The 12712-nt window shown below is 44.6% G+C and overlaps 1 protein-coding gene across 2 annotated transcripts in view; it reads left to right on the forward strand.

Annotated features, from left to right (window-relative positions):
• LOC147025479 (carbohydrate sulfotransferase 14-like) overlaps positions 1-4399 on the forward strand; it is a 41717-nt gene extending 37318 nt beyond the window's left edge. For both annotated transcript variants that reach the window (XM_085886498.1, XM_085886499.1), the window contains 2 exons: positions 2403-2512; positions 2836-4399. In XM_085886498.1, coding sequence (XP_085742624.1) covers positions 2403-2512; positions 2836-3822 — 1097 coding nt within the window. In that variant the 3' untranslated portion in view covers positions 3823-4399. The remainder of the gene's footprint in view (positions 1-2402; positions 2513-2835) is intronic.
• The last annotated feature ends 8313 nt before the right edge of the window (positions 4400-12712 follow it).

The following is a 12712-nucleotide window of genomic DNA, read 5'->3' on the forward strand; positions in this document are numbered from 1 at the left end:
CGAGATCACCGGCAAAACGCGGCCGTGTTCGAGATCACCGGCAAAACGCGGCCGTGTTCGAGATCACCGGCAAAACGCGGCCGTGTTCGAGATCACCGGCAAAACGCGGCCGTGTTCGAGATCACCGGCAAAACGCGGCCGTGTTCGAGATCACCGGCAAAACGCGGCCGTGTTCGAGATCACCGGCAAAACGCGGCCGTGTTCGAGATCACCGGCAAAACGCGGCCGTGTTCGAGATCACCGGCAAAACGCGGCCGTGTTCGAGATCACCGGCAAAACGCGGCCGTGTTCGAGATCACCGGCAAACGCGGCCATGGGTTGTCGTTGTTGTGGTTGTTGTTATTGTTGTTATTGTTAAAATAAAGATAGAAAAGAATAACACTACCTCAAAGATGCACAGCCCAGCACACGAACAATGACCGTTATACATTGGTGTGGAAATCTAACCTGGAACACACACTTACCGAAATAACTGACTTCCGGGGACCTGAATCGTGCTCTCTTAATTTCCAAAACCGTAACACATATATATATATATATATATATATATATATATATATATATATATATATATATATATATATATATATATATATATATATATATATATATATATATATATATATATATATATATATAATCCCTGTGTTGTAAGAGGTGACCAGGGTTGCATCAGGAAGGGCATCCGGTGTAAAAGTTGTGCCAAATCATTATGTGGATCATAACGGATGATCTGTTGTGGCGACCCCTAAAGGGAGCAACCGAAAGAAGAAGATATATATATATATATATATATATATATATATATATATATATATATATATATATATATATATATATATATATATATATATATATATATATATATATATATATATATATATATATATGTGGCTGTGCCGCTGATGCCCTCTGCTGGTTGGGGCAGGAATTTGTAATTTGTCCATCGTGCTGGTGATCGCTCACCCACTCTTTGTGAAGGACACCATGGGATCTTTAACATACATCAGCGAATGCTGGCAGACGGTACGCCCAGTTTAACGTCCCTCTGAGGGACGGCACATACATTGATGAATCACCCTGCCTGTGAAACACCGGAGGATAGTTTTTAGCTGGGTTGAGATTCAAACCCAGGCTTAAACAGCTGAGAGGTAAACATGCGTACCTCTAGGCGATCCTGTAAGGCCTAAGTCACAATTGCTCTACAGCGAGGGTACGGCAGCCGTACGCCATCTGAATTGACAGAAACACGTGGCGGCCGCAGAGTTTCTGCGGTGGCCTCAGGGTGGCCCTATGCCGTTTGGCTATATTTTACAGGCCGTAAGGTCGCCGTGGAATTATAACGCGGAGTTATTACTTTTTTCATTTCTACGTTCGCCGTAGCAATTCGACAAGCCGAAAAAAAAAAAATGGTAAAAAAAAAAAAATTCACCCATTCGTTACCGTCCGTCTGGCCGCACGTTCGCCTTAGGGCCCCCCTGCGGTCGCCTTGCGGGCACCTTGCATCTGCTTTGAAAATTCTATGGCCGCCGCAGGAACGCCCTCAGGTCACCGTGTGACATCAAATCAAAGACCGTACGGCAACCCCACGTTTTCGGTCTTCACAATTTGTAAATACGCCGTGCGGTTCCCTGAAAAATAGAAACATATGTGACTGCTACATTGTGTGACCGTGGAAATACTGCGGCCGCCGTATAATTGCTAGTGGCTGTAGATTTTGGAGACCCCACGGCCGCCATGGCAAATGTGACCTCGGCCTGAGCCCAAGCACATGGTACAAATGTACTATATTTGCTGTGGTTAAAACAAATCGATGCTGGAGGAGGGAAATACTGCCTTCCAGGATTATTTTCATGGAAAATGACCGACCGGACTATTCGAATGGTTAGCCTATTTTGAATTCCTATCTGAGCACGTATTATGTGGTTCTGGAATCGCAAGTTCGAATGTCGTAAACTATGATGACTTGTCAGTCGTCCACGAATGTCTTTGTCCTTCTGGAAATGTATCTGCAAGCTCATTCCTCCAAACGCTGTGGAATATTTATTGTCTTTTTGTTTTGGAATTCCCTTTTTGAATGATAAATATAAGAGAAATTGGTGGTGATGATAAAAATGAAATATTCCCAACTTTGAGAGCCCCTCGTATCTACAAGAGGGGAAGACGAGTGTCAGGAATCGTCCCAGGTTGGTCTCATCACACCGACACCCCACTTTGTTAAGATTGACTCCATCACATTGCAGTCAACGAACTGGTAACAAATCGGGCTGAGATATAATCCAGTTAGTCAATAATAATGGTTAAATTTTTGGTTGATTTTTAAAATTTTGAAGTGCTTTCTTCCCTTTTAAAAGGACGTTTGCTTTGTGTTGTGTTTCCTGTATTATTGTGTTGTGTTACAGTCCTGAGTGGCTCGCTGCCCAATGTCGATGTAAATGTGAAAATGGACCACAAGAAGGACTTGGTGTTTCTCTCGAGCTTTTCTCCCACAGAAAGAGAGTACAGGCTTCAGGTAAGAGTGTTTACTCTGATATTCTGATGAAATTTGAGGAAGAGACAAAACTCCTCACCCCCTTTCCTCCCGCTCCCAAAAACCTGATTATTTCAATACCAATGGCTCCAGGACTCACCATTGGGGAAATGTTTGACATTAACTGGAAACTACATGAAAATGACTACTCGCTGTGTCGAATTTTATTGGTGGAGGAGCATTTCTTCATAGACTCTTCGAGGAAAAATGGGGGGGGGGGGGGGGAATTTGTTGGCTCTCATCTCATTGTCTGCTCCACAAAAGCCAATATTCACTCTCATGCTTCACTACTGTCATCGCCACAGCATTACTACAAGTTCATGTTCAGCCGGGAGCCTTTGGAGCGATTGGTGTCCGCCTACAGGAACAAGCTGCTGGAGATTCCAACGTTCAAGCAGCGCTATGCTCCTCACATCCGCCGCCATTGGGACCAGCACTATGCCTCTAAACGGAACAAGCGCGATGTGCCCTTGAAGGAGCTTGAGAAGCTCCAGACACTGACTGAAAATGACAAGATGCATACCAACGTCAATGTGAAAAGTAAACTTCGTCTAAAAGCGTTTTCTGCAGGTGACCATAACTCTTTTCATCGAGCTTCTTCGCATGTGGGCCATTCCAAAGCTAATAAAACGATCAGTCATTTGCATAGGGCTACATCTCGGTATCGAGCTGGATACATGATTCCTGCTGAGCAATCTATTTTGGAAAAACCACTGAGTGCATTGCACACTGGCACAAACAACATTAGAAGTCGTTACCACATCAGTTCACCTTTAAATTCTCACTTTATTGGTGAACCTGTCGATAATAAATCTTCGAATTTAAACTTGCATCAGGACCCTCTCAATTCTCAATCATTGGAAGATCATCCACGTTTTCCTCGTGAGCTTGTAAACCAGCTCACGAAACCGGAACGCGACCGTGCCTCCACACCCGAGGTGTCCTTCACCCAGTTCCTCGCATACATAACAGACCTGATACCAGCAAAGCACGATGAGCACTGGATGTCTGCCTCCATGCTCTGTCAACCTTGTGCGGTACGTTACAACTTCCTCGGACATCATGTGGGTCTGCCGGAAGAGGCGGATTGGGTCCTGCAACATGTGAAAGCTCCAACTGATGTGCGATTCCCCAAAAGGCAAACATGGTACAAACCGGTATCCGCCGCCTCTGCTGTGGATGAAGCTACACGTGTTCCTCGTGCAATCCTGAGAAAAGCACTTCAGATGTATGCTGCAGACTACTACTTATTTGGCTACAATTCATCTATCCTGCACCATTGGATGGTTTAGCAAGTTTGATTGATCACATGTCAACACATTGGAAACTAAAACAGACTAAACAAGAAGGGCACTCGCTGGAGCGCATACCTCCGCCACGTAATGCCTGATCCACGAGAACATATCGGGCCCATTACATTTTTGAAATATCATGCTGTATATCGTTTTTGGGCCTGTCTCTCAAGGGTGAAGAATCACTTTAAAAGTTAAATTAATCTCATCCAGATCCAGATTCGGATTTTCACCAAAATCGAACCAATGAGCGCTTTGTGGTTTTAGTCTGTGAAGATTAAGGCTTGATTGTCAGGCTTTTTTATCAGTAATAAAAGGGTTAAAATCCTGGTAGAGATCATTTGTGCTGTATTGAACCACAGACCAATCCATGATCTATAGGAAAATAAACTGGAAACTGGCTGTAGGTTCACTGGCGGTTACTCGTACCCACACTTATTTGCACGGGTACTTGAACAGAGTATCAGGGAGTGTGAGAACGAAGCTGATAAACACGGAGTTTTCATAGATCCTGAGCCCAGGGCATGTACAGAGTAAAGCTGAACAAGTTAAGGGTCAATAAAGAGCTGATATTTTACGTGCGTGGTTGAAATTTGTCTTGACAGTTTGTACATTATTGTATTACGAGAAACACCCGATCCTTTCAGGAGCAACCTGGAGGTGGGGTTGGAGGGCGGTGGGGGGGGGGTAGCAATGGGGGTGGGGCAAATATATTTTGTGCCATGGCTAATAAATATAATTTCCTTTGTCTGCAGCAGGAGTCAATAAACCACTTGCACTGTAGCACATGTACAGGTGAGAATCTTCAGTCATCTCCCCCCCACCCCCCATTACGTGGGGGTGGGGGGGTGCCTATGACCTGACCCTGGGTACTACCAACACGTATGTAAAATTTGGTGATCAGTCCAGCCGTGTTATTATTTTTTTTTTCTTATGATTTTCAGATGTACGTACACACACACGTACACACACACACGTACACACACACACGTACACACACACACGTACACACACGTACACACACACACACACGTACACACACACACACGTACACACACGTACACACACGTACACACACGTACACACACACACGTACACACACACACACGTACACACACGTACACACACACACGTACACACACACACACGTACACACACACGTACACGTACACACACACACACATATATATAGACACACACACATGTATAGACACACATATACATACGCACATACACACACACACATATATACACACACACACACACACACACACACACACACACACACACACACACACACACACACGTACAGATATTTGCCTTATTTAATACTAGCAAATACCGCCCTTTACTTCACTGACGGTAATACTCAAGTGGGGGGAATAAAATAAGAGGGGGGAGAGAGAGTGGGGAGAGTGAAGGGGTGGAGGGGAAAGAAGAGAGGAGGGAGGGAGAGTGAGGATGAGTGAGGGAAGGGGTGACAGTGTGAGGAGAGAGGAAGGGAAGGCAGACGTGCGGTGGAGCATTAATTACGATTTATACTGTTTCATCAAAATGATTCTGCATAGAATAACAGTGAAGATAGAAACAAAATATTGTCCGAAATCCATTTTCTACCGGTCATACTAAAAGCACGGTCCGGAGACAAACTCCTGTCTGGACAAGTCTGGAGACAAATTCTCATCCAGACATAAATACCACCCAGACACATCCGGAGACAAATACTGTCCAGACATAACCACCGTCCGGATATGTCCCGAGACAGAGACAGAGGAGATGTGGGAGGAGGGTACTGCACTGTATCGGGAGGGGGTAGAGCAAAGATATGACAAGAAGAGACAGACGGACGCAGAGGGTTGGGGGTAGGGGAGTTAGCAGAGAATATGTTGTGCTTTATGAACAACACACACACACACACACACACACACACACACACACACACACACACACACACACACACACACACACACACACACACACACACACACACACACACACACACACACACACACACTTGGCCGATGTCGGCAATTTTTCAGGAATCGGCAGGTTGGAGTCTGTATGATTACCGACTACAATACGTACTGTATACAACTCAAATACCTTGAGTAGTTTTCACCGAGAAACAACATTATGTTTATATAGACGTTTCAGGGAGATGTTCACAAACATTATTCTTTCTAAACACTTGCGTGTGACGGGTGGAAAAAAAATTTGCTTTGTAATTCAGAAAGTGCGTTAATATGGCAAAGGGCTCGGAAATTGGGTGTTATTTCACAACCACTCGCTCAGGGTGACAGAGCACGAACCACTCGCCCGGGGTGACATGGCGCGGCAAAAGTGTCCGCAGTGAATGAACGATTCACTCAGAATGACGAAGCGTGGTTCCGCTTTTGACAATGGGCGCTCGGCAAGTGGCTTAAGCACTCATGCCAACATTCCAATTAAATGGTTGATATGGAACGGTTGTCCAGGCTATCGCTGCATACCATGAAGATCCCTTTAACTTTAAAGCCGGTCTTCACCGCGCACGCAGCAGTTGATAAAATAAAATAAAATGAATTGATGAAGTAAAATGACTTTTGCCACAAAAGAGTTGTGTTTAATGCAGAACAACCCTGGAGACATCTGAAAGTTCAATCGCCCGTGAAATAAACATTGCAGAAAATCCACCATTTTGTTAGCTCGTCTGTGCACGTGTCACGTGGTACATTGGTTCGGGGTCCATGCAAACGTTATAACTTTTTTTTAATGTCTGTTTTGTGCCACATTTGCTTTGATTCCCTGCAGAGCACCTCGCGAAACTTCCGAAAACAGACTCAGATCTGGCAGACGCTACGGATAGGCAGTCCCTCTGTGGGACAGGGCACGAGGTCGAGCAGTGAATGCATTAAATCGTATAGCTCGGTGAAGCTGGTTAATTTTGGCATGTTCCTAATTTATTTGTTTACTCAATATAATTCTCCAAACAGTTGAAAAAGACAAGTTTAATGCTTTGGAAATTTCACATTTTCTGTGTATGTATGGAGGAGGGAGCATACATAGCCTTGCTTGCTTAAAGTAAATAGGTATATAGACTTAGTTGTAAGACTCATTTATTTCTTTAAATTATCAGATTTCACAACAGATTTCGACACTTATTGAGTCCGGACGATATCCGATCCTAAACCCCGAAATAATATTTCGATTTTTATCGAAAAGTAGATCGTGGAGAGTAGATTGTGGAACATCATATATAATGCATGAAATCGCTCCAAGCTCTGAATTAAAAAAAAAAAAGTATTTACAGAAGCGATGTATATAGCGATTTGTAGCAATGATGAACAGGCATTCGATAATATGAGTGAGGAAAGTGAACAAAACTTTTTCGTGAAGAAATTGTTGCAGCGTATTCCAAGTCGAGGCATGGTTGAGCAGGATAAAAAACATGGCGGCTTCAGACCCCCAGCGAGGTTTCCCAGGAGATGCCTGAAGACCCCAGAGAGTAAGGTAGCTGAGGATATCCTGATGAAGGATATAATTAAATAAGGCCGTTAATTATCTTCAAAAGGGATATTTTAATTAACCCAAACATCCAATTTTCACTCTTGCACTTCCTTGGAGTTTTCTTTGTATGCATGTAAAGTTTCAGGTTGATTGGTTTCATAGTTTTGGAGTTATGGAGGAGAAACACACACACACACACACACACACACACACACACACACACCCCCACACACTTTTTTATTAGTGAAGACAGCAGGATTGTGGTTGCCATTGTGATCATATTACTCAGGTATTGAAAATTCTTTACTGGTTACCTATACCCCTATACATTAATTATAAATGTGAATTTTAACCTGCACTATCTATCTATAATTCCAGCAGTGTGTGTGTGTGTGTGTGTGTGTGTGTGTGTGTGTGTGTGTGTGTGTGTGTGTGTGTGTGTGTGTGTGTGTGTGTGTGTGTGTGTGTGTGTGTGTGTGTGTGTGTGTGTGTGTGTGTGTGTGTGTGTCTGTGACCGCTGTTTCTCGACAACCGCTGGTCCGATCTAATTGAAACTTGCCAGATATATTGCTGGGGACCTGAGGATGTGCCTTTTCACGGTTTGATATTAATCGGACAAGTGCTTCCCAAGTTATGGCCATTTATTTATCAACCAATGACAGGAACCATTGCTGCGGCCATTTTATATCAACCAATGACAGGAAGCGTTGCTGCAGCCATTTTATATCAACCAATGACAGGAAGCGTTGCTGTGTAGCCGTGGTCGATGGTGAAGAGAAACTCAGCCGCGTTCGCCATGACGAGTTTTTCCTTTCTCCTCTCCTCTCCTCTCCTCTCCTCTCCTCTCCTCTCCTCTCCTCTCCTCTCCTCTCCTCTCCTCTCCTCTCCTCTCCTCTCCTCTCCTCTCCTCTCCTCTCCTCCCCTGTGCTCTCCAGTCCCCTCCCCTCCTCTCCTCTCCTCTCCTCTCCTCTCCTCTCCTCTCCTCTCCTCTCCTCTCCTCTCCGTGTTTTTCCTTGCGAAAAGGCAAAATACGTTGGCGCTAATTGAATAAATTGGCCATTAAAACTAAATTACGAATAATCATAACTGCAATATGCGAACTTCCGGATAGTGACGAGTACTGTATTCTTTCTCGATTTTTTTTTTTGTCGATTTATCGACGTACTGTATTCTTTCTCGATTTTCTTAAATACAATGCCCCAATCCAGTCAGTGACGATTACTGTATTCTTTCTCGATTTTTTTTTCTTGATTTATCGACTGACTGTATTCTTTCTTTCTCGATTTTCTTAAACACAATGCCCCAATCCAGTCGTCGTTTACGACAGTGAAGGAACGGCCTGTGTGGTTGTTTTCTGGCACGTGGTTTGAAAGTTTTTTTTGTTTGCACGTACGGCCACGCATGTACGGGCACGCACCTACTGGCATGCACTAGTATAACCAAAAGTATTGGGTCAGGATGGAAATGTGCTGGGTTATTAATTCATAATCTGTTTAGTCGATCTCTTTTAGGGCCTTGTCTAATTGTTGCAAACACTAAGTACCAAATGCTTAGGGATAGCAGGTGCAAGAAGTACATTATATTTTATATTCTCCTAACTCGAGCCTTCAGCGAAAACCCAGAGTGGTACGATTTGGTTTATGTTTGGGTCTCTGGGTTGGTTACTGTTGATTTTCATCGTTGGTGTATTCAAATCCTTTCAAGAAACTTCAAGATGGGGCAAAGACAATCGGCCCATCAAAGCCTGTTGCCATCCCATGATTGTTTGTCCCTGCCCTGTCCCATAAATGCTGAGCGTTGAGCAAGTAAGCAGCACGTACTTTTAAGTCTTTGATACAACCCGGCTGGGGAACCTGACCTCATCCAGATTCGAGTGCGGACGTTCTAACCATTATACCACTACTCAAAACAATTTCAGACAGCTTGTATTATTGTATTGGTAGACGCAAGACACCTTGTTATATTATTAACTAAGCGTTGTTTATGTATCTGCAGAACATCATTACAAGACCATTGATGAAGCACATGCTGCTTTGTATTGTGGGAAACATAATGTGTCCGTTGGGGAGGGTTCATTTCAATTTTGGACAGCACAACTCAGCCAGTTAGGGAGTGTTAAAATCTGAAGTTATTAATGGTAATCGCATCAAAACCTGCAGCATGGCTTCCTGAAGATGTAAACTAATGAACCTTTATCAACGATAGCCACACAACCAGGAATGGTTGACTTGTTTGTATAATCCATGACTGATTGGCCCCCAAAGTTGTTAAAATTTCAAGTAATTGCTATCGAATAAGGTTTTGGAATGTGGATGACCTCACACAGCCACATATGTACACACTTTGTGTTTTCATATACAGCCCCCATCCCGTGGGATTGCAAGTCGGATTCCATAAGTCCCTAAATAATCTCTCCTAACCAATCTCCTGCCCTATTTACCACAAACTGATTTCCACAGGACTGCCCAACTGCACTAAATCCCAGACTTGAGGCTTTCATCTCCTTTTCACAATTTTGTGTGCAGGATCTTCTTCTCACACTATCATTTGCATGGAGGTGATGAAGGACCTTTGCTTCATGGGTTGTGCACATATCAACGTTTATAACTTGTTAAATCACCCAATACGTATCCCAGAATGAGTTATTTGCACTTGATTTCCCACGGGAGAGAAGGGATGAAACTTTGCGACCCCCTTGGTGCTGCTAGAGTGTCTCCCACTGGCTTTGGGTCATGTGGCTAGAGTAAACAGTCAGACCGCTGCACCCGAGCCCCGTAAACCCGCTAATCCGAGGGGAGGGGAAGGGGGCTGGTGTCCTGAAACGAAAGGTTGGGGCGTGTGGACGTCAACTTTGTGCTGTACGTACATGATCCCACAATTGCGTTATTTGATCACAAATCTGAACTTTATTTCATCGAATTGCTCATTCTGCTCGACTATACCGATTGGTTGATAAATCATTGACTCAGCATTTTATCATATTGAATTTTAACAATCACAGAGGACACCAACATGAGAAATAACAGTATAACCTCAAGCCTCTACCTGCTTAGAGCTAATGGGAGGAGCGTTGACCAGAGAAGACAAGTGGGAGGAGCATTAACCAGAGAAGACAAGTGGGAGGAGCATTGACCAGTGAAGACAAGTGGGAAGAGCATTAACCAGAGAAGACAAGTGGGAAGAGCATTAACCAGAGAAGACAAGTGGGAGGAGCATTAACCAGAGAAGACAAGTGGGAGGAGCATTGACCAGAGAAGACAACAAGTGGGAGGAGCATTGACCAGAGAAGAAAACAAATGGGAGGAGCATTGACCAGAGAAGACAACAAATGATAGGAGCATTGACCAGAGAAGACAACAAATGATAGGAGCATTGACCAGAGAACAACAAATGGGAGGAGCATTGACCAGAGAAGACAACAAATGGGAGGAGCGTTGACCAGAGAAGACAACAAATGGGAGGAGCGTTGACCAGAGAAGACAACAAATGGGAGGAGCGTTGACCAGAGAAGACAACAAATGGGAGGAGCGTTGACCAGAGAAGACAACAAATGGGGGCTAGCATTGACCAGAGAAGACAACAAATGGGGGCTAGCATTGACCAGAGAAGACAACAAATGGGGGCTAGCATTGACCAGAGAAGACTACAAATGGGGGCTAGCATTGACCAGAGAAGACAACAAATGGGGGATAGCATTGACCAGAGAAGACAACAAATGGGGGCTAGCATTGACCAGAGAAGACAACAAATGGGGGCTAGCATTGACCAGAGAAGACAACAAATGGGGGCTAGCATTGACCAGAGAAGACAACAAATGGGGGCTAGCATTGACCAGAGAAGACTACAAATGGGGGCTAGCATTGACCAGAGAAGACAACAAATGGGGGCTAGCATTGACCAGAGAAGACAACAAATGGGAGGAGCGTTGACCAGAGAAGACAACAAATGGGGGCGAGCGTTGACCAGAGAAGACAACAAATGGGGGCGAGCGTTGACCAGAGAAGACAACAAATGGGGGCTAGCATTGACCAGAGAAGACAACAAATGGGGGCTAGCATTGACCAGAGAAGACAACAAATGGGGGCTAGCATTGACCAGAGAAGACAACAAATGGGGGCTAGCATTGACCAGAGAAGACAACAAATGGGGGCTAGCATTGACCAGAGAAGACAACAAATGGGAGGAGCGTTGACCAGAGAAGACAACAAATGGGGGCGAGCGTTGACCAGAGAAGACAACAAATGGGGGCGAGCGTTGACCAGAGAAGACAACAAATGGGGGCGAGCATTGACCAGAGAAGACAACAAATGGGGGCTAGCATTGACCAGAGAAGACAACAAATGGGGGCTAGCATTGACCAGAGAAGACAACAAATGGGAGGAGCGTTGACCAGAGAAGACAACAAATGGGGGCGAGCGTTGACCAGAGAAGACAACAAATGGGGGCGAGCGTTGACCAGAGAAGACAACAAATGGGGGCGAGCGTTGACCAGAGAAGACAACAAATGGGGGCGAGCGTTGACCAGAGAAGACAACAAATGGGGGCGAGCGTTGACCAGAGAAGACAACAAATGGGAGGAGCGTTGACCAGAGAAGACAACAAATGGGAGGAGCATTGACCAGAGAAGACAACAAATGGGAGGAGCATTGACCAGAGAAGACAACAAATGGGAGGAGCATTGACCAGAGAAGACAACAAATGGGAGGAGCATTGACCAGAGAAGACAACAAATGGGAGGAGCATTGACCAGAGAAGACAACAAATGGGAGGAGCATTGACCAGAGAAGACAACAAATGGGAGGAGCATTGACCAGAGAAGACAACAAATGGGAGGAGCATTGACCAGAGAAGACAACAAATGGGAGGAGCATTGACCAGAGAAGACAACAAATGGGAGGAGCATTGACCAGAGAAGACAACAAATGGGAGGATCATTGACCAGAGAAGACAACAAATGGGAGGAGCATTGACCAGAAATGAGGACTGTTATGTCATTTACTTATTTGGGATAGGTTCCAAAAAAGTTTTTTTTTTTAAACCTTGTTTGCAGGTTCTATTTTCGTGTGTGCATTTGTCAAATCCATGTCGTACCACCTCATGGTTCCCGATGGAAACAATATCATTGATTGGTGTGTTGTTGCTGGCTAAGGTGACTGGTGCTGGGGATGCCCATTGCCCGTGTAGTGTCCGTTGTGGCTCAGCTAAGCACGATATGTGTGGTAGCCACAGTCACACTGCAGTGGATTTGCAAATCCTCAGTGTGTATTTTAATGAACGTTTTGTACATGAAGCACAGCCAAGACTGGCATGGCAGAGAATACCTCTTTGAAGGGACATGGTGCAGTGTATGAATCACAGGTTAAGTCTTGGCTTTTGGAAGATGCGAACACGGTTTAAAAAGGAA

This window comes from Eptatretus burgeri, chromosome 6 (genome assembly GCF_056783735.1).
Source record: "Eptatretus burgeri isolate ZD-2024b chromosome 6, Ebu_testis_v1, whole genome shotgun sequence".
In the NCBI taxonomy this organism is placed as follows: domain Eukaryota; kingdom Metazoa; phylum Chordata; class Myxini; order Myxiniformes; family Myxinidae; genus Eptatretus; species Eptatretus burgeri.